We start from the raw sequence: 22739 nt of genomic DNA, 5'->3' as shown, positions 1-22739 counted from the left end.
ATATTCATGTAGCTTTCAGAGGACAGGCAAATTAAAAACATGTTGAGAGATTAATGCACACGCACTGAGCTGCTTGATATTAAGACGCTCTAAAATACAATGTATTGGAAATGTGAGGAGCGAAAGGAACTTCCATGTTCTGATAGTGGGGGTGTAATTGGTTCAACCATTTTGGAAACAAATGTGAAGTTGCTCAAAGTTGTACGAAAGAGTTGATAAGGCAAGCAAGACAGAACATGGCAAGAAAAATAAATGTGGAAAATGAGTTCTGAAGGGAGGAGCATGCTATAGGCAGAACTGTGTCCCCCAACCCCAAATTCATTTGTTGAAATTCATAATCTCCAGTGTGATTGTATTTGAAAATGGACCTTTGGAAGGTAATTTTGTTTAGATGAGATTATGATGGTGGGGCCCTCACAATAGGATTAGTGCCATATGAGAAGAGACACCAGAGAGCTTGTTCTTACCCTTTCGCTGCCCTGTGAGGACACAGTGAGAAGATTGCCATCTGCAAGCCAAGAAGAGACTTCTCACTAGAAACAGACTATGCTGGTACCTGACTTTGGACTTATAGTCTCCAGAACTGTTGTGTAAAGCCATACAATTTTCGGTGTTTTTTTAAAATGGCAGGTTAAGCTGACTAATACAGAGCAAATATATAAGAATTACATTAAGAAAAACTTTACTTGCCTTTTTGAAAGGAGGGACAGGCTCTGCTTTGTAAACTATATGTGTAGAGTCAGCAATTGTATCCAACTATCATAATTGATGGAATGTATTCTTCTGGCCCAAAGCAGGTATAAAATCTGAATTGTAATAAAGTATTCTTAATGAGTTTTGTAAAAAGAGAGCTTACTTCAGATTTCATCCAGGCTGATGTTTTTCCACGAATGTGAATATTTCAATGCCTGTTTTATTATGTATATATTGTTCTTATTTCTGTAGTTAAAGAACTCTAGAAAGCAAAAGGAAAAGAAAAGTACAGACTATTTGGGGAAAAATAAGATTATTTTCTTTCTAATTTATGGAAAGGACAAAACAAAAAGGTACTGTGTTGTCCTGGAGAAAATCACTGTACAAGATCATCTCTCTGACAAAGCATCAGGTATTCTACATCAAAGTACTGTAAGAAAAAATCTTCCATAGTTAGCGCTCAAGTGAATTGTCTAAACATCCATACATTGTTTTATATAAAATTACATTTTTATCAAGCTTGCAAACAATTTTCCAATAGGGCCTCTAAAAACTCAAATTTATATTATTTGAGACCAAATAAATACAGGTACATATAAATTTTTTTGTCAGTAAACTTATCATGGGACATAAAGCCATTTCTGTCTGAAAACTGATTTTTAATAGGTAAGTGTGCTTATATCTTAAGAAGATAACACCATAGAGTTTTTCTAATAAACTTTTACTCATCTAGTATTTTTTACTTTATACTTCACTATTTTTTTTCAATTTGAGTAGATAAAAACATCACTTTATCTGAGGAACAGAGAGGTTGAAGTATATATTCAAACAAGTGCTAATGAGTAGAATGTAAACTCTATAAATATGAAATTTAGGCTACATATGAGTTCGCTGGCTTTAAAAGAAATCAACATTAACTCTGAACAGATCAGCTGATCAGAATTCCAGTCTAGACTTGAACGGTGATTATGGCTGATTAGCTTTCCATAGAGGTCTCAAGACCAGATTCTGGTAACTCCCAGGAGCACTTCCAAGGTGAAGCTTGCATACCTCTCCTCACCCCTGATCCTGCCACCAGGTTTCTTCTCCCCAGTGCATTCTCATTGTTTTCCTTATGTGAAAATGTATGACATAGATATGATGTTTTGATATATTGTGAGGCTTCACTATGGTAGAATAAAGCCTTGGGAATGATGATGTCTAGATTAAAGACTGAATTCCTGCTGATTAAAATAATCTTTAAGGTAAAAATAAACATATCCTCCTTTAGGGCTTGATTTGAGGATAATTGAAATTGTTTCAAAATGCAGCATAGAGACTAGTATATAGACTTCCAAATAGATATAAAGTATTGTTATTAAAATAGATAAAATCTCAGATTTGATTTAGTGATTATTCAGAAATTGCTTATTAGAATACATCACAATGATGAATCAAATCTTCCTATTAGAATACTCACAATCATACATTTAAAGTACTAAGTTGATTAATGTCCTAAGTATTTGATGATAGACTTTATTATATTTAAAATAAGTGAACTCTTAAGAAAATAATTCTTGATAATAAGCTTCTATTTTAACAGTGTTCCTTTTTTTTTTTTCCTGAGAGCATGATCATTTTAAATCTTTCCCCTTGAATGTTAGTCTGGTAAAGAAACTATGTGTGGGACACAAACAACATAATTAAATGATAAAACCAGTAGCCTAGTTGTTGAGGATTGAAAATATATTTATACTAGTAGTCTCTCATGTAGGATTGTATAAACATGTTTAGCTAATGATTAAACAAGGCTGGTAAAAATTAACTCATCCATGTAACTTTTACCCCATTTTGAAAGTGGTGGAGTGTGAACACAAAGCTGAGTATTTGTCTTTATAAAATGTATAACCCTAAGATTTTGTAACAGACCTACTTCATTAGGAAGTAACTCTTTTTGTAATATTTATTTAGGCAAGGTTTCTCAGGTCACTGTTAAATAAATCTAGTTAAGTAAGAGTAATGCATGTTAAAGATTTAAGAATTCCTAACCACACACTCTACATTAACTTTATTTTCTAATATTTCCCCTTGCTGAAAAGTTTCAGGTTCTCAGATGCAGTATGTTATAATAATTGATTATTTATATAACTTTTTCACTCTGTTGCAAGTACTTTAGGAGTTATAGACTTATCCTTTTTATTTCCAATGTATATAACAAATATACTTTTTTATTTTATTGATTTTTTTTTTTTTACAGAGAGGATGGGAGAGGGATAGAGAGTTAGAAACATCGATGAGAGAGAAACATCAATCAGCTGCCTCCTGCACACTCCCTACTGGGTATGTGCCTGCAACCAAGGTACATGCCTTGGCCGTAATCGAACCTGGGACCCTTGAGTCCGCAGGCCGACGCTTTATCTACTGAGCCAAACCGGTTAGGGCATATAACAAATATACTTTTATCTTCCTCGTCAATGTTATAGGAACCAATGTAAGTCTGTGTATGTAAGACTTGAATAATAGTAAAAGAGAAACAGTATAATCTTTATTTATTTATTTATTTATTTTTTAATTTATTGCTTAAAGTATTACAAAGGGTATTACATATGTGTCCATTTTATCCCCCCACCCTAGACAGTCCCCTAGCCTCCCCTATCCCCCAGTGTCTTATGTCCATTAGTTACCATTTGCAACGTCATGGATGGAACTGGAGAGCATTATGCTAAGTGAAATAAGCCAGTCAATGAAGGAAAAATACCACATGATCTCACTCATTCATGGATAATAGAGACCATTATAAACTTTTGAACAATAATAGATACAGAGGCAGAGCTGCCTCAAACAGATTGTCAAACTGCAGCGGGAAGGCCGGGGAGGGTTGGGGGGCAGGAGGTAGGGGGGTAAGAGATCAACTAAAGGACTTGTATAATCTTAAAGTATTGTCAGTATAATGGTCACGTTTCTTAGACTGATTACAAATTAATATGATTAGCAATTGATGATAGAGCATGATCATTTTCATTCACAAGTTTTACTGCTGCTAGGGGCTTAGAAATTGTTGAGCCCATCAGAAGAATGTAGTGAGTTGGTAAAGAAATAGGAATTAAAGACTGATGTCCCATCTTATATTTCAGTTTAATTCCCATTATTTCATGTTTCCATTTAAAATGTTTAACTTTATGGCTCTTTTAAAAATAACTAATTTTAATTATATAAGTCATATAGTCTCCTGGGGAATCCTTACAATATTACAGATAAGGTTCAAGTCCACTTTGATTACCAAGTCAATTCCACAACAGCATCTTTTTTCTGAAGGGTGAGCAAATTTCACATAGTGAATGTACCTGTTTAGATTAGATTTAGTTAAAAATAATAGAAAAACCCAAAAGCACAGTAGCTGAAACAAAATTTAAACTCCTTTCAGTCTTGTATTCCAGAAATGCATATGGTGTCAGTCAAGGCTGGGTTGGTGCTCCGAGGTGTCGGGAATCCACTATTATCCATAACAGTGGCCTCCAATTTAAGTCAAGGTGGCAGCTGGAGCAACAGTCATTATATTGCATTCCAACTCTAGGAAGAAGGGTACCTTTCCCTTTTAAGTACACTTCCTAGAAGTTATAAGTAATTTTCACTAAGATACCATTGTGGAAAAGTTAGTCATATGGATATAAATAGCTGCAAGACAGGCTAGGAAATGTAGTCTTTATTCCAGAAATCTACATGTCCAGGTAAAAAAATGAAACATGCATTTTCATGGAAGAAAGAAAAACAGTGTCTGTTATAGTCCAGAGGCAGCAAGAATTCTGCTCTTACTTCCTTTTCCTCTTTGCCCAGATATTTCTTAAAAACCTCAGCCATTGGTGAGTGAGCCAGGCCTGGCAGCATAGTAGGAATTTCTTCCCTATGAGTGAATGGTACCTAGAAACCTGTTCTTTTGGCTTTTGTTGTCTAATATCCCTGGGATAATTTTGACCTTCCTCTAACAAATGATTCTCTGGAACAATAACAACAATGCAATGAAACAGTAAGCTAAAAATTATATAATGAAGTGAAGAGCCAAATAATGCTATATATGTTTTTATGGGTACACAAATATATACGTAAACTATCCTATATAACAAAAGGCTAATATACAAATCGACTGAACAGCAGAACAACTGGTCAGTACCCTCCCACAGGGAGCACCGCTCAGCCAGAAGCTGGGTTCATGGCTGGGGAGGGCAGTGGCAGTGGCGGGAGCCTTTCCCACCTCTGCAGCAGCGCTAAGAATGTCCAACTCCAGGCCGCATGTCCAGGGGGAGTGAGCCCAAGCCATCAGTCGAACATCCCCTGAGGACTCCCGGACTGCAAGAGGGCACAGGCCAGGCTGTGGGAACCCCCGCTACGTGCACAAATTTCATGCACCGGGCCTCTAGTAGAAAATAACCTTGGTAGATGCATGCAAAGCTGATATTGATGGGCACCTTTGGTGTTTTGGGATTGTGGTTGGTGATAAAATTGGACTTATTGGACTTTAACTTATCTGTAACGTTCTAGAGATTTACAGTAAAACAAGGTGTGTTTGGGGAGGTGGGGTGGGCAAGGGATTGATTTACTCTATGGAAACCTTTAAGAACTCTGAAGTATCTTAGCTGGTTAACCACTGTATCAGTTTTGGCTTTGTTTGTGAGCAATAGAAGCCAATTCTTATGAACTGAGAAAAAAAAGGAATTTATTGGAGGAGCACTGATTATACAGATTCGAAGAAAAGGTTGGATGAGGAGGCTGTGTAGTAGGAATTAAGGCCAGTAGCTTTTCATCCTGAGTCTCTGTTTATGCTGTATATTCTCATAAAGTGAAGTAACATTGGTCAAGCTTGAGTCATATTCATTAGCTGAGGTTTGGGGATTAAGAGTTGTGAGTAAGCAGTTACCTGGATTGACTGTTCTACTAAGTTACAGAATGTGGGAGGGAGCATTGCCCAAATAGATATAAGGGTTCTATTACCAATAAAAGTGGAGGGATGTTGGGGTGTCAAAAACAACAGGTGTCTACCACTGTCAGAGAAGACCACATACTGAAGTGTATTTTATTCTTTCAACCATAATTTTAGAATGTTTTAGGTCTTTGAGGGAACATTGTGTTTGGGGGCTATAATTAGTTCTTTTTATTTTCACACAGGTCTTTATTTGGTTATATTGCAATGAACCACATTATTTAACAAGTTTCTGTACTTTTAAATTTCACTCAAGAAGTGTTTTCCTTATTCATCTTGTTTGATTAGCTAACTGCTATCAAGTAAGGGGCACATAGACTATATGTAAATATTGCTACTCTGCCTTGAGCAGGATTATGCTTTCTCATCCTATTGATTTCAGGCTTGGCTATGACTCTTACTTTGGGCAATAAAATTTGAATGGGAGTGACTGACCTGTTTCTCTTACAAGAAATTGTTCTAAGGGCCAGTGTGTGGCCAGGTTCTCTTTTCCCTCCACACACTAATCAAAGATTTGTCAGATAAAGGCTATTTTACCAGCCTATCTGAACACTCCTCCATGGTAAAGAGTCACAGTCAACCTGCTATTGATGCAGAGCATTATTGAGAAACAAGTCCTTGTAACTGTAAACCAGTGAGATTTGGGCCATTTGTTACTATAGCATAACCTAACCAGTCCTGACTGATGCACTTGTAAAACTAATTCTCTGTTCAAACTTCACAGAGAATTTCTAACTGATTCTGGTTTTAAATGTAGACCATAAGTAGGAAATCAGGTAGAAACTATCCAAATGATGAGATTATCCTGTGAGCAATGAAGAAACAATACATTTTTGGGGGGCCAAGTAACTGACAACATAAATTTGATATCTTAGAGATTTAGTATCAAAACAGTGTATAGGTATATTGTAATATGGATGACTCACTTTTGGACAGAACAATGAATTGAAAAACATCTCAATTATGTCTCAATTACCTGATTCTTTTCATTGGTACTGATTTTTGTGTGTAGTCAGATGTTTGGGTTATTATTTGGTATTAATACCAAACTAAGGCATGTAAAGCTAAAAAAAACAAAACAAAAAACAACAACAACAACCAAAAGCTGACAAGTTATGATCAATTTAAAGTGTTGCATTTCTAGATCAACAAAATAATTAGTAAGGTACATATCGTACATGTCTATGTTGAGTTAATTAAACCTGATAGCCATTTCTCTTTAATTCTTCACAAAAAGAAATAACCAGGTCCATTTTAGCTCTTAAATATTTTTCACACCTATCCCTCCCTATCCTTACCACCACCACTTTAAATCAGGTCTGCATCATCTTAGTAAGGCTTTGTAATAGCTCCCTAACTAATCCTTCCAGTGTTACTGTCCTCCAGGTTATATTTCTCATAGCTACTGAATATTCTTTCTAAAACACAAACTTGACATTTTAAATTCCTTGCATAAGACCTTCGTGGTTCAGCATCTTCTGGAAAACAAGGTTCATACTCCTTAAAGTAACACCCAGGCCTTTGTGGAAGGGTAGCATATCCTGTGGTTATGAGAACGAGTTCTAGAACCAGACCACCTAGGTTTGAATACAGGTTCTGCTCCTACCAGCTGTGTGGCCTTAACTAAATCCTTACAACAGTATGTCTTTAAAAATGTTAGCTTTCATTAATATTACATAGTTTCTCCCTCACTTCCCGCATTTACTTTCTGACTGTTTTGTGATTACTCAAGGGCACCCTGCAGTTTTATGTGTCTATTTTTTCTTTCCTTTGTAGTTACTGATACCTCTCTTCCTCTGCCACCTCTTCCTGCCTCAACCTGGCTAATCTAGTCTCATCTTTTAAAAAAATATATTTTCATTGATTTCAGAGAGGAAGGGAGAGGAAAAGATAGAAACATCAATGATGAAAGAGAAATCATCAATTGGCTGCCTCTTGCATATCCCATATTGGGGATCGAGCCTGCAACCCAGGCATGTGTCCTGACCAGGAAGCAAACTGTTACCTCCTGGTTTACAGGTCTATGCTCAATCACTGAGCCTCACTGGCTTGGTATGTCTCATCTTTTAACATTTAATTTAATAGTTTCTTTAAAGCTTAGGATTAAGTGACTTTTGCTTGAATAGATAGTATATTTCTCTTAACTCCTCTGATACATATCCATATCTCTATTATAGTTATCTCATAGTATGACATTATAATGTTTATGTATAGGGCACCTCTATGAGACCACAGGCACTGTGAGAGCAGGAATTATGAACTATATTTCTCTCATTCATCTTAGTGTCTGTCATAATTCCTGGTACATAGTAGTCAAATAATAAAAGGATATGTTGAATATATGGGATCCTGCTATATAAGGAAAGGATTGTTATATTGTAAATCACTCTTGGGCTCACTCTTCATTATGTGGTTCAGTGCGACTGGATCCAGATTTTTGTGATAAATTTCCTTTAAAATTTACTTCCAGAGAAAGGCATTCTTAATGCCTTTCTTACATTCTTTTTTTTTTTTTTGTTAAATATATTTTATTGATTTTTTACAGAGAGGAAGGGAGAGAGATAAAGAGTTAGAAATATCAATGAGAGAGAAACATCGATCAGCTGCCTCCTGCACATCTCCCACTGGGGATGTGCCCGCAACCAAGGTACATGCCCTTGACCGGAATCGAACCTGGGACCTTTCAGTCTGCAGTCCGACGCTCTATCCACTGAGCCAAACCGGTTTCGGCCTTTCTTACATTCTTAATGCTTCTGTTTATATGACAGAGATAATTCAACCTAGTTTTCTTTCTTGCCTTGATTATCTTCAGTCATAGAGCTAAACTTAATACTTAGTTCCAGTAACTGAATTGGCTTAGATACATAGTACTTTAATTTTCTTATAGTGAATAAATAAATTGTACTGATATTATAATAAATGTAAAATTACTGTGGGTAAAAATGAAATTATTGTGGTTACCATGTGAAGTGTAAATGTATTGATTTTTCATGTTGTGACAAAAAAAATGAAAAGAACATGTAAATGAAATTCACTGTGTCTGGCATGAGTAATGATGAGAGAGAATCATGCCCATAATATACATGAAATAGGCATGCATATTACTTGTAGACTTAATTCCAATTATTCATAAATAAAGGCTATAACTGTATGAAATGAAATTGAGAAACCTAGATTATAATAATTGTATCTGCCTTATAATGACTATATAGAACATGTATATATAGTTTTAGTGTTATAAGAAAATTCTCATTTGAATGAAAAAGCATAATTTTTGTCCCCAGAGTGTTCTAAATATATTTGTTATCTAATATATTATAATTGGAGATCTGCTTTTTTCTAGAACATTAACAAGTGCTGGTAAAAACCTGCAAGAAAATTTTCTGAAAGCTCTGGCAGTGAGAGAAGAAGACAATCGCAGTGGGAAAGTGAGCGTGAGTACATTTATCCAACAAGTAAAAAAATGTGTACATTAATGGCATAGTTAGTATATAACATACAGTTAGTTCATGAGAGAACTTTTACTATCTTCCCCAAAAGTAATTCATGAAGGCTATAATATGGCTTTTTATTATTTATGTATTATAGACATATATGTAGAACATTCTTTATTCTAATTTACATCTGTCCAAGTAGCCAAATGGTGAAAAAAAAGGATTCTATATATCTATTGCAGATAAAATGCCTATACTTGGCAGAAGGTTATCACCCCCAACTCTGTGTTAGTCCTTCATTGAAATTCCCTACTGCTTTTCGGCCCAGCCTCCTAGTAGGCTTCTCAAGTCATACCATCCACTGGTTCCCACATTGTGCCCCCACCTACCTGATTACATGTTACCTCTAGAAGATAGTCCTAGAGTCTGCCCCGTAGTCCTACCTTGGGGGCTGTGATAGAAACCATATAATGAGTGACATGATTTTGAATAATTCAAGGAGAACATGCTCTTGCTTTATTAAAACATTTGCCAGTTTTAAATATGTCAAGTTGCTAATATTATTTAGAATATGTATTTACTTTTACTCATTGTTAATATATTAGTGATAAGTCTTCTGTGAGTCTTAAAATGTTCTAAGTCAAGAATATAGTTGTATGCTGAAACTGTTATAAGTGACTTACAGAAAAATAATCAGAGTAGCATGATGAAACATTTAGAACAACAGGAAAAAAATATGTGAATATGGAGGTCTGATTTACCAAAGTGTTCTCACTAAAAAAGTTGGGATTTTTCTTAAGTCCCTTGAAAATTTTACATACAGACAAAATTGTCAATATACTTTACAAAGAAAAACATCATGTCTTAGCTACATAATTGTATAGAATTAAACTGGACTTGAAATCTGGGAAGTCTTTTAGAAAGAAGAGGGCTGAGTGAGGTTTAAACATGTGAAGTTGGAAATATGGGCAGAGATTGGACTCTGGAGAGCCTTGAAATCACAATAGAAATTTTGGAATTTATCTAACTCTTAATAGAAAGATAAACCAGAAAGATGAGAAGAAAGAAGAAAGATGTCATAGGAATCCATGATAATGACTATCAAGAGGGAGCAAATGATCATTAATGATTAAGAAGGATAAGGACTGAGAAAAAATCTATGGTGTTTGGCAACATGTATATATATATAAATCTAGTCAGGAATGTAAAGTACAGCATAGGGAATATAACGAAAGTATTATAATAACTATGTATGCTATCGGGTGGGTACTAGAAATGTTGGGGTGTTGCCCTCATAAGTTCTATAAGTGTCTAATCACTATGTTGTACACCTGAAACTAATTCAATATTGTATGTCAACTATATTTAAAAAGTTAAAATAATTTTTTAAAATTATTATTATCCTCACCTGAGGATATTTTTTCCCCCATTGCTTTTCAGATAAAGTAGAAGGGAGGGAGGGGCAGAGAGAGAGAGAAACAGGAAGAAAGATGTGAGAGAGACACATCGACTGGTTGCCTTCCACACACGTCCCAACTGTGGGTGGGGAGTGAACCTGCAACCCAATGCATGCCTTTGACCAAGAACTGAACCCGCTAACCGTAAGTGGACAGGCCAGCACTCTAACCACGGAGAAACACTGGCCAGGGCAGTTTAAATAATTTTAAAAAATTATTTGACAAGTACAAATTCCTTTCATAATAAGGGTGGAAATCAGATTCCATAGATTTGAAAAAAATGGTTCCCATTAGACACTAGTACCAACAAATGCAAACAGCTTTAGCGAGTGTAGGCCCGTGTTATTTTATTTTTACCACAATGGTATACTTCCTATCTAGTTCTCCTAAATATAAGTCAAATCACTTCACTTTCCACCATTGCAACTCTAATTTAATTGATTTAAACCCCTATTATATCTTAAATAAATTACTATAACAGCCTCCTAAATGATACACTTATGTATTTTCTTGCCCAACATTCACGCATTTTTCAATCACTCAACACATATTTCTTGTGCACCTGCTGGGGCACTGCAGATTTTATGACCTTAAAGAGTTTATATTTTAGAAAGGAAGACAGAAAACAACTAAGTGAAATAAAAGTAGAACAATTAATTTCGGCTCTGAAAAGATGCTTTGAAGAACATAAAATTAGAAAATGAAATAGAGAGTCATTGAATAGTGTACTTCGTTGCTTTAACTACTGTATACAAAAAAATCACTTTGAGGGGGTGACATCTGTTATGACTTGAATGACATGGAGAAGATAGCCATGGAATTTGAAGGGAGAAACACTTTGATAAATATTTTAAAGGAATGGTGTATTAAACTCTCCTGAGATAAAAGAAATCATGGCATATTCAAGAGATGGTAAGAAGACCAGAATGGCTGGAATATAGTTATTGAAGGGGATGATAAAGACAGATGCAATCAGAGAGGGGTCAGTAGCCAGATTTTATAGGTTCTAAGAAATTTTGATTCTATTATTTAAATTTAATTTTTATATTTATTATTTTATTATTGTAATAGAGAGTCAATGGATGGTTTTAAGTGAAGAAGTGACCTGATCTGTTTTACACTTCAGAAAGATTGCTCTCCTGGCTGCCATGTGGGACAGAGATGTAGGAAAGAGAATTAGAGCAGAGGCAGGAGAAGTTAGAAAGCTCTTGTAATCAGCCAGCAAGAGATGACATTCAAAACAGGATGGTAATGGTTGAAGTAGAGGGAAACATCATCTCTATGTTTTGGAGGAAGATCAGACAGGAATCAGTGATGGATTGCATGTGAAATATTAAAGAGGAAATCAGGATGATTTTTAGGTTTTTGGCTTGAACAACCAGGTGGATGGATGATGCTCGGACTTTGCCAGGGGAATACTGGAGGAGTGCTGATTTCAGGAATCAATAATGAAATACTTCTGCTTTGGCTATATTAATTTTTTGATGCCTATTTGATATCCAAGTGGAGAAGTTGATTGGTCATTTACATATATTGGTCTGGAACCTAGGGGAGAAGTTTTGGTTGGAATATAAATCTAAATAGAAAGTTCTTATTGTCTAAACTAGAGGCCCGGTGCACAAAAATTTGTGCACTCGGGGAGGAGGGGGGTCCCTCAGCCCTGCCTGTGCCCTCTCGCAGTCTGGGACCCCTTGGGAGATAACGACCTGCTGGCTTAGGCCTGCTCCTGGGTGGCAGAGGGCAGGCCCAATCCCTAGGTGCAGCCCCTGGTCGGGCTCAGAGCAGGGCTGATTGGGGAGTTGGGGCGCCGCCCCCTGTCATGCAAAGAGCAGGGCGATTGGGAGGTTGTGATGCCACCCTCAGTCACGCTCAGGGTAGGGCCGATTGGGGGGTGGGGGCACCGTCCCCTGTCACACTCAAGGCAGGGTCTATGGGGAGGTTGCGGCTCCACCCCCTGTCACGCACAGAGCAGGGCCCATCAGGGGGTTGGGGCGCCACCACTCTCACACTCAGGGCAGGGCCGATGGGGAGGTTATGGCTCTAACCCATCACACACAGAGCAGGGCCGATCAGGGGGTTGGGGTGCCGCACCCTGTCACACACAGAGCCGCAGGGCGATCAGGGGGTTGGGGAGCTCCCCCATATCAGGCACAGAGCAGGGCTGATCAGGGGGTTGGGGCGCCATCCCCTGTCACAAACAAACCAGGGTGGATAGGGAGGTTGTGGCCCCGCCCCCTGTCACACACAGAGCCGCAGGGCGATCAGGGGGTTTGGGCGCTGCCCCCTGTCACGCTGATCCCGGTGCTGGGAGGCATACTACCCTTTTACTATATAAGGTAGAGGCCTGGTGCATGGGTGGGGCCAGCTGGTTTGCCCTGAAGGGTGTCCTGGATCAGGGTGGGGGTCCCCACTGGGGTGCCTGGCCAGCCTGGGTGAGGGGATGATGGCTGTTTGCAGCTGGTCACACACCCTTCTGGGTGGGGGTTCCCACTGGGGTGCCTGGCCAGTCTGAGTGAGGGGCTGAGGGCTGTTTTCAGGCTGGGGGTGACTGAAGCTCCCAACCGCTCCTTTTTTTCTTTTTCTTTTTTATTCTGGGCCAGCTTTAGCTTTGAGGCTTGGCTCTACCTCTTAGGCCTCCGCTGCTGAAAATAGGTTTCTGGCCTTTGCTTACAATGTTGCGATCCTGCTGGCTGAAGCCCGGCGGACTAAAGCAGGTTTCTGGGGTTTTGTTTAGCTTCTATATTTGTTACATAGTTGCTTAGAGTTGCAGCTCAGAGGCCTTCAGCGGCAGGCGGGGAACGTTGGAGTCCTCCATCACTGAAGCAAGCAAGCCTCATGTTAGCTTTAAGCTGTCTGGCTGCTGGCTGCCATCTTGGCTGGCAGTTAATTTGCATATTGCCCTGATTAGCCAATGGGAAGGGTAGCGGTCATACACCAATTACCATGTTTCTCTTTTATTAGATAGGATGGTATGCAAAGTCATGGACTTGCAAACATTTACTAGGCAGAGAATATAGATTAAAAAGGTTGAAGTCCTATAAAAAATCTTTAGGACATTCCAACATTTTGAGATCTGGAATGTGTGGAAGAGACAGACAATAATACCGGGAAGTAATAGGTATGAGGAAAATCAAGTGAGAGTGATGCTACAAATACGGGAAAAGAAAACATTTCAAAAGAATGAATGCTCACCATCTCAAATGCTGCTGACAGGTTAAGTATGATGATATGTTAGTTTACCATGCCTGCCATAACCAATTACCACAAACTGGGTGGCTTAAAACAAAGGAAATTTATTGCCTCACAGTTCTGGAGACTAGAAGTGGGAAATCAATGTGTCAGCAGAACCATGCTCTCTCTGAAGGACCTAGGAGAGAATCTGTCCTATGCCTTTGCCCTAGCTTTGTCAGCAATCACTGGGGTTTTTTGGGTTTATAGAAACATCATTCTCATCTCTGCCTCCATCATTACATGGCATTCTCCCTGTGCGTTTGGGTGTCTGTCTTCTGCTCTTAAAAAGAAGAGCATATTGGATGAACCTCCCTCCCCAATTGAATATGAATCAATTTTAATTTTATTACATGTACAAAGAGCTACTTCCAAATAAGGTTATAATCACAGGTCCCAGGAGTTCAGACCTCAACATCTCTTTTGGGGTTCCATAATTCAACCCCCCAAAATTGATTTGCTATTGTTTATGGCTTGATAAACCATGGTGAGGGCTGTTTTAATGGAGGGCTGTGGTTAAATGTTTCATTGGAGTAGGTAGAGAAAACAAAAAAGTGTATAAATGAAGATAAGGAGAAGCAATTATTTTTGAGGAAATTTGCAATGAAGTGTAGCATGAATATTGTGCAACAGCTGGCATAGGGCCTGGAGTCCAGGAAGTTTGTTTTGTTGTGTTTTAAGATGGATTAATATTAGTCTGTATCTTCCATTAATGAGAATGATCAAGTAGACAGAGAGGTATTGATGGTGTAGGAGAGAAAGGGCAATTATGGAGAGAATTCCTTAAAAGGGGGATGGGATCCAGAGCACTATGAAAGGGTTTGCCTTTGAGAGGAGCAGAAGCTTCTAGAGTGATTGCAGCTGGAGAGAAGAAGGAGGTGACGGGCACTTCTGCTAAGTAGGCTGGCGGATCTGGACTTGGGAAGATGAGATATCTCTGTGGCAAGTGTATATCTCTTCTCAATGCATTGTCCCTTCAAATGTTTAATTACATCATCATGATTTTTTTTACCCCCCAGAGAAGGCCCTAAATTTAACTTTTATTTAGAATACTAAATAGTTACCATTTAATGTTGGGTGTATAGTTGCTGATTTGGAAACTGGAATCTTGTCAGTCTCATAGTTTGCTAACTTTAAATATAATATATAGCCATTTTTTTCAGGCCTTTGAATTTGGTGTATTATTACAATCAGCAGAATACACATCTTTGTATCAAAGGCAGCATTTTAAGCTTAATTTTCTATTTCCTACTCTTGGATCAAAACAGATTCCAAGTGGCTTTATAGTAAAATACAACACAATACAACATATTTTAGAAAGATCTACTTATTAGGATCATAATCTTACATAAAAGCTACTTACTAAATGGATATGCCTTTTTTAAAGTAGTCCTATCAAATATGCAATATTCATGAGATTTGAATTTATATTAATTTGCTGTCAGCAAAAATCATATGTGAATTTCATGAGGTCCGAACTCTCCAAGGGAAGTGGCTGTTTCCTAAGCACTAGGACTTCTCTACATAATGTGTGAGTGCAAAAGAAGTGGAGAATTTCTACCCAGAGGCACATTTGCTGCTCTTTTTATTTCATCTCATTAAGAATACATGCTAAAAAGATTATGATATGGTTTCAGAACTGACATAGTTGACCTGCGTGACCAGTAAGGCTTGAAGGACTAATTCCATAATATTCCCAGATAATTTTCTTTAAATGTAGCTAGGAAATTAGAAGATTAGATTTAGTTCCCCGCACATAGAGTTTTTAATTTTATATTTTAAGTGAGGTTGCAAATGCTATTTTGTGTAATTGAATCTTGTTCTAGAGAGAATCTTGTCCTCTTTCTCCCTAATTGCAAAATTATTAGTTTCCTCCATTAGCCTTGAATTTATTTTGCTATGGCGCCTAAAGCTCTGGAAAATAGTACTCCTCTCTGTTCCCATCCCCTCGGGCCTCTCCCCATATTTTAAATGGCTGAGCTATAGGATTATTTGCTTATTAATGCCATTCCCACAAAGCTACTGCTTGGACCTGTATTCTCAGGCTATGCCCTGGGAGGGAACAGGGTTTCATGAACATTTTAAAAGCTTACATAACTGCTACTCAAAGAATAAACATTCTTGAAAATGTACTTCCTTAAAACTTTCCGTGGTTCAAAGGGTCAGATCCTATTATCATAGATATTGTTTAGATTAAATTATGTTTTAAAAGAACTTGTAACTAATTCAGAGTTAACCCAATCTAATATAAGAATCAGTATTATTTCATGAATGCCTTTGAATTGCATATACAGGGTGAGACAAAAGTAGGTTTATAGTTGTGGGTACGTGAAAGTTTATTCTTGTATTATTATTTATTAATCATTGCATTATTTTTCTTTTTTTATTGCTTAAAGTATTACAAAGGGTATTACATATGTATCCATTTTATCCCCCCGCCCTAGACAGTCACCTAGCCTCCCCTATCCCCCAGTGTCTTATGTCCATTGGTTATGCTTATATGCATGCATACAAGTCCTTTAGTTGATCTCTTACCCCCCTACCTCCTGCCCCCCAACCCTCCCCGGCCTTCCCGCTGCAGTTTGACAATCTGTTTGAGGCAGCTCTGCCTCTGTATCTATTATTGTTCAAAAGTTTATAATGGTCTCTATTGTCCATGAATGAGTGAGATCATGTGGTACTTTTCCTTTATTGACTGGCTTATTTCACTTAGCATAATGCTCTCCAGTTCCATCCATGACGTTGCAAATGGTAAGAGTTCCTTCCTTTTTACAGCAGCATAGTATTCCATCGTGTAGATGTACCACAGTTTTCTAATCCATTCATCTACTGATGGGCACTTAGGCTGTTTCCAGATCTTAGCTATGGTGAATTGTGCTGCTATGAACATAGGGGTGCATATATCCTTTCTGATTGGTGTTTCTGGTTTCTTGGGATATATTCCTAGAAGTGGGATCACAGGGTCAAATGGGAGTTCCATTTTCAGTTTTTTGAGTAAACTCCATACTGTCTTCCATAGTGGCTGCACCAGTCTGCATTCCCACCAGCAGTGCACAAGTGTTCCTTTTTCTCCACATCCTCTCCAGCACTTGTTGTTTGTTGGTTTGTTGATGATAGCCAGTCTGACAGGTGTGAGGTGGTACCTCATTGCTGTTTTGATTTGCATCTCTCGGATGATTAGTGACTTTGAGCATAATCATTGCATTATTTTTCATGTGAACAACTATAAACCTACTTTTGCCCAACCCTATATAATAAATAGTATATATATGTATGTATTCATATATGTCTATTTATTAATACATGTACTTATTCATACATACATATATAAGCATTATATATAAACACACCTACCTTTCTTTCTTTACATCCTTTTGAAAATACCATTTTAAATGACTATGATGTTCTATGAATTCAGTGTAGACAAAATATTGAGCCTTCTGTGCAATGCATGTACAAAAATATTTAAAAGGTTATGTAGTACTTCAAATGATAGGCACAATGAGTTTTTTTTCTAATAATATAACTACTTAGTTTTATTTTAAATGTTAATCATTCATGTATGAATGCATTTCTATTTTATGCCTCATGTATTTCATATTTTAAAATTCTTTACTAAAATGATTAGCCATTTCCTTCTCATTTGCAAGCAGATTTATTGTTTTCTGACAGTTCATGCCATGAAGTTTTTAACACCACCACCACAGTGAGGCATTCATTAAGTGTATGCTCGTGACAAGTGCTTGGAACAGCACCTTAAACAGGTCTGGTTCTAGATATCCAGAAATTCATCCAGGAAGTAGATTTTCAAAAAAGTTTATTCTTTGAGTAGCAGTTATGTGAGCTTATAAAATATCAGTCTTGCAAATCACAGCACTGCAGGTATATATTAGAAAATTCACAAAGAACTGAGTGCGTTGTGTTAATAAATGAGATATTGCAAAATGCATTTTCTCAGAAAATGTCAAAAAGATTAAGTATTTAAATGAAGTTGAGGTTAAGAGTATTTTTTTTTCTTGCAACTTCCAGAAATGTCTTAATACTAATGGTAAAAATGATGCTTGAATGAAGATGTACAATCTTGAGAGCATTTCATGTTTATGATAGAGACTAAAGAAAATTTTAGAGGCCAATATGTGATGACTGTATGATGAAAAAACTACATAAAAATTAGAATAAAGAGGTAAAATGAGTTATTCTGAGATGATAATTTCCAATTTCTTTCTAAACTACTCTGAGGTATTTACATAGTTTATCAACCTCTTTTCTTACCTATATTGGCGTCTATGACATAACTATCTTATAGTTTTCCTACTTTCTTTTGACTCAACCTCTTTCTTGAGCTGACCTCTTAACCTCCACCTGGCCTGCATCGCATCTCTTCCACTATACACATTTTCCCTTGGTGAATCATTCAGAACCATGAACTCACTGACTATGCTTCTTGCTGCCAAACCAGAGGCCTGGATCCTTCTGACCATTGATTTATTAATTTATTCAGTTATTTGTTATGGTGATAACTGGTTCTGTACTAGGCATTGCACTAGCTTCCGCAGCTACAATAAATAGCAAGTGTGTATGGAGCGTAGAGTTGCTGGGGAAGGAAAACGTATAATCAAGTAAGCATACAAATAAAGCAAAATTGCAATTGTGATAGATGCTATGAAGGAAAAACACAAAAAATATTCTGGTTGTGTATAATTGGGTTGAGAGATGAGATGATCAGATTTTCATATAGAAAAGATCAGTATGCCTTCAGTATAGAGAATAAGTTATAGGGAAGATAGAGCACATATCAGTAAATGCATTGCAAGATACAACAAGAGAAGATGAGATGGTAGCCTGGACCAGGAAGAGGATAGGGAAGATGAGAACAGATTTGAGAGCTATCTAGAAGGTAAACTAGGCAGGATGTGGTGACAGGATATGGCTAAGGAGGAGTTGAGGCAAAGGGAGTGGCCATGGATAATAGGTCTTCACAGTTGGTTGGAGGTGCTGCTGCTCTTTGAGACATGGTACACTCAAAGATCAGAAATGGGGTACAGAGAGCATAAATCTGATTTTGAAGAAACAGAGTTTGAGTTGTTTTTGATAAAATGTTGAGATGTTAAGTAGGTAGCTGGAGAAAAAGATCTCCTGAACTCAACCCTAATGTTTATCTCTACATTGCTATACCTCAGATACTTACATTTAAACTACAACTATCCAAATATCTTCTCCTCTTCCACTCCTCAGATCTCACATCCAGTAAGTCACAATGTCCACTCAATTCTGCTTCGTAAACACTTATACTTGTCAAATAAACATGGGGTAGGTGGTAAGAAAGCCAAATAGGTGAGCAACAGCCAGCTCTCAGCACTCTGTGGTGCTGGGCCGCAGTGGTAGCATAGACATTGCTGCAGTACAGACATTGCTTCAAATGATGGGTGTCCATGACAGAATTTAGACAAATGGTTGCCGTGATTAGATATGTATTTTAAGAGTACATTGTCAGCAGTATGTGAGACTAAGCATGTGCCTGATGTTTGGGGATGAAATATGAGACAGGGAGGTCAACTGAGAGGACTTTGTAACATTTCAGACAATAGAGAATAAAAGGCTGGTTAAAGAAATGACAGAATGAATAGTGGGGAAAAGACGGGTTCGAGTAATTTAGGAGATAATTGCAAACCATATTCTTTGTTTTGATGTAGGAAATGGAGAGGAAGAATTTGGGGGGGGGGTCAATATTATAATTTAATTAATAAGAAGAGAAGTGTGATTTTGGCTCTAGAAGAGTTAGTGTGGTTCAGTAGTTAAGAGCATAGAATTTTGAGGTAAATGGTGACTAGACTCAAGTTCCAGATTCACAATTTAGCCCATATTACAGATCAAAAAAGGACTATACAATATACAAGTTTTGTAAGCCATAATGAGCTGCTCTGTAATGTAGGGATTAAGAGTGCTCACATGTTAATATTGAGTATTTAACAGAAAATGTAGATTAAACACTTGGCATACTACATGATACATGACAAGTATTTAATAAATAATCTGATTTCTGCACTAAAATAATTATGATATTATTAGAGCTATAATTGTGAATAAAGTAGAAATTTAGGAAAATATGCAATACTTTTATTAATAACTTTTTAAAATATGTTTTAATTGATTTTAGAGAGAGAGGAAGGGAGGGGGAAAGAGAAAGAGAGAGAGAGAGAGAGAGAGAGAGAGAGAGAGAGAGAGAGAGAGAGAGAGAAACACATCAATGTGAGACATCTATCTGCATGTGCCCGTTCTGGACAGGAACTGGCAAACTTTTGGTATATGAGACAATGCTCAACCAACTGAGTCATACAAGCCAGGGATTTAATTGATAATTTTTAAGTGAAGCATTGAACAGTTGTGAGCCTTCCTTTAGTAAAGGTGGCTGAATGGGTTCCCTGAGACAATGAGATACTTATAGATTTTATTAGGGATATAAAGATTATTGGTCATTGGCAAGAAATCATAGCAACTAGAATATTAAGAAAAAACAACACTTTATGTTATAAAATTTTTATGTTATGGGAAACCACATTCCATCTTATTAATATTCTGCTCTGTGCAAACCACTTTGTTATTGCCATAAACAAAGATGGAAAAGACAGGGGCCCTTCCTACAGTGTTTCTAAGGTAGTATGATTATGTAACTCTTTTTAGTGGTGAAGTGATAGGGTGGGGTGGGGTGGCAAAGTTGTTATTTTTCAGATGGTAGCAAACTAAGAGTCCTGGATTTATTGAATGGAAAAAAAACAAAAATAAAATATTCCCTTCCTAATCAGAGACTCATGAGGATTGTAATGAAAGGTCACATGCTGTTCCGGGCTCGGAAAGTGGAACCTGTTGACACTTATTTTCCCACTGAATGTTGACTATGTAAACAGTTACATGGCTGACTACTTTGGGCTTTGAAATATGCATTATTGAAGCTGGTATAAAAGCACTGCTTAAGCTTTTTCTTCAGAGTCATTCAAAGAAACCACTGTACATGGGTCAGGAAAACCTATGAATTAGGCAGTTCCTAATATACCCATTTCCTGTGTTGAAATCTCTATGAAACATAAGATTGCGTTGTATATGACCAGCAACATTGTGCTGACATGATCTTTTCCCTCCTTGCTATTTTCCAACTTCTATAAAATGTTCCCTTTTAAGAAAATGAAGGTATTATACAGATGTTTGTTTCCTTTTTAATGGAATCCATGCTTGTCCACTAATAAACCCTTATAGAAATTATATGACTCATACGATCTTACCTTCATTTTAAACAAATTACATCAATGTTTGTGGAGAATAAAATGTACATCAACTTCCATTTCACTAAAAACATATAGTTGAGTGGATCTTTAATTTTTTTTTAAATTTCCTGGTTAAAAATATGATACAGAGGCAGCAAGAAATTCCGTAGAGGAGAGTTTATGGAATCATATTAATCTGAGTTTGATTCTTGGGTTTCCCACTTACAACAAGCTAAATACAAATTCCTCAACTCTGCAGAGTCTGAGTTTCCCTACCCCCAATATGGGGATAATAGCTATCATACAGCTAAGATATTTTTAGAATAAAATTGTGTCATGTTTAAAGGACAGATAAGCCTAATTCTTCGTAGGTGTTCAATAACTTATAAATATGCTCTGTGCTAGTTCAGGTTTTCTAGAAGCAGAGCCTAAGGTGCAGATTTTAGGGCAAGTGATTTAGTGAGAAAGTCCTCGCGTGTGAAAGAAATCTGCTCTGGGCATGAGGGACACATAATAGTATAGAAGACAGACTGATTCAGTTCATGCTCCAGAGCTCCCTGTGAGAGCAGGTGGTTTCAGTGGAAAGCAGCCTCAGCCTGATAACCCAGGGAGCTTTGGAGCATGGATTGTATCAGTTTGTTCTGCCTTGAGGCATGGGGGATGTGCTTATACACACTCTTCTGCACCTTCCCCGCCTCCATCAATTAATCATCAGCTGCCACAGGGGCTGGCGAACAGGGAGTACAGTGACTCCTGTCAGCGAAGGGCAGTCCTTCCTGAGGAGAGTGCAGGTGTGAACCATTAGCCTTTAGCACCTGCAGCATCTGGAGTCGCATACCAGCCTGGGAAAGTGGATCTAGGAGGGATACCACCACCATGCACCGCAGATACGAAAGCTTAGTTTTTGCCGTCTTTGAACAAAATGAGTGTCACACTTTCAAAAATGTATTCTTATGTAGACAGAAGTATTTTTAAGATATTTAAATGAATCAATCATTTCTATCTGATTGTTTCTTTAGTATCTTGTTTTATCAGTCATTTCTATATAAAGTTTATTTGTCTTTAGTGTCCCGTTTCTATGGTCATTTGAAGTAATGTATTACACTGCAAAGACAGTTTCATTTACAAATAATCAGAAGCCCAAGCATGTTTTTTAGTCCAGAAATTTTGCATGTATTTAAGCTTTCCCATTTAAATCTTATATACATTAGTGCATAGTCTTATATGGAAAACGTGCTGTTTTGTGTGAACTGACAGAATCAAGCCCATGAATCTACTTATAAGTGAGCAACCAGCGTCATGTCTGAATGCATTCGCAAAAGATGTATTTGTGATTATAATGAGTAATAATTACCATCATAATGAATGGAGATACAGTTTATTACTTTCTGAATACTATGTATTTTCTAATAGTGCACATTTGGGGTCTGCTTTTGGCTACTTGTGGACTATAAAAAGAGTAAAGTTGATATAAGGTCACCAAAACTTCAAAAATGAATCCCTTTGCTATATTATGGAGTTATTTTATTCCCAGTGTTCTATGCAAACGAGTTACCTTGGATAATTGTCTAATAGTGAAATGTAGTAGGTTTGTTTAGACATTGATAGAGGTATGAATATCCTAAGATATTTTAGATTGCTCCTCTTCATAAATGAAAATAGAACTAAAAATGATAAAAAGCCCATTAACTTACTCACAGCAAGTGCACTGATA

General features: G+C 37.2%; 1 protein-coding gene across 1 annotated transcript in view; it reads left to right on the top strand.

Moving 5' to 3' along the window:
- The window catches only part of CFAP299 (cilia and flagella associated protein 299), a 554285-nt gene that overhangs the window by 202018 nt on the left and 329528 nt on the right, over positions 1-22739 (top strand). Inside the window, exon 3 of the mRNA XM_059681982.1 lies at positions 8991-9081. Coding sequence (XP_059537965.1) covers positions 8991-9081 — 91 coding nt within the window. The remainder of the gene's footprint in view (positions 1-8990; positions 9082-22739) is intronic.

This window comes from Myotis daubentonii, chromosome 1 (assembly GCF_963259705.1).
Source record: "Myotis daubentonii chromosome 1, mMyoDau2.1, whole genome shotgun sequence".
Classification (NCBI taxonomy): domain Eukaryota; kingdom Metazoa; phylum Chordata; class Mammalia; order Chiroptera; family Vespertilionidae; genus Myotis; species Myotis daubentonii.
The sequence above is the reverse complement of the archived record's forward strand: the minus strand, read 5'-3'. Positions and strand labels throughout refer to the sequence as shown.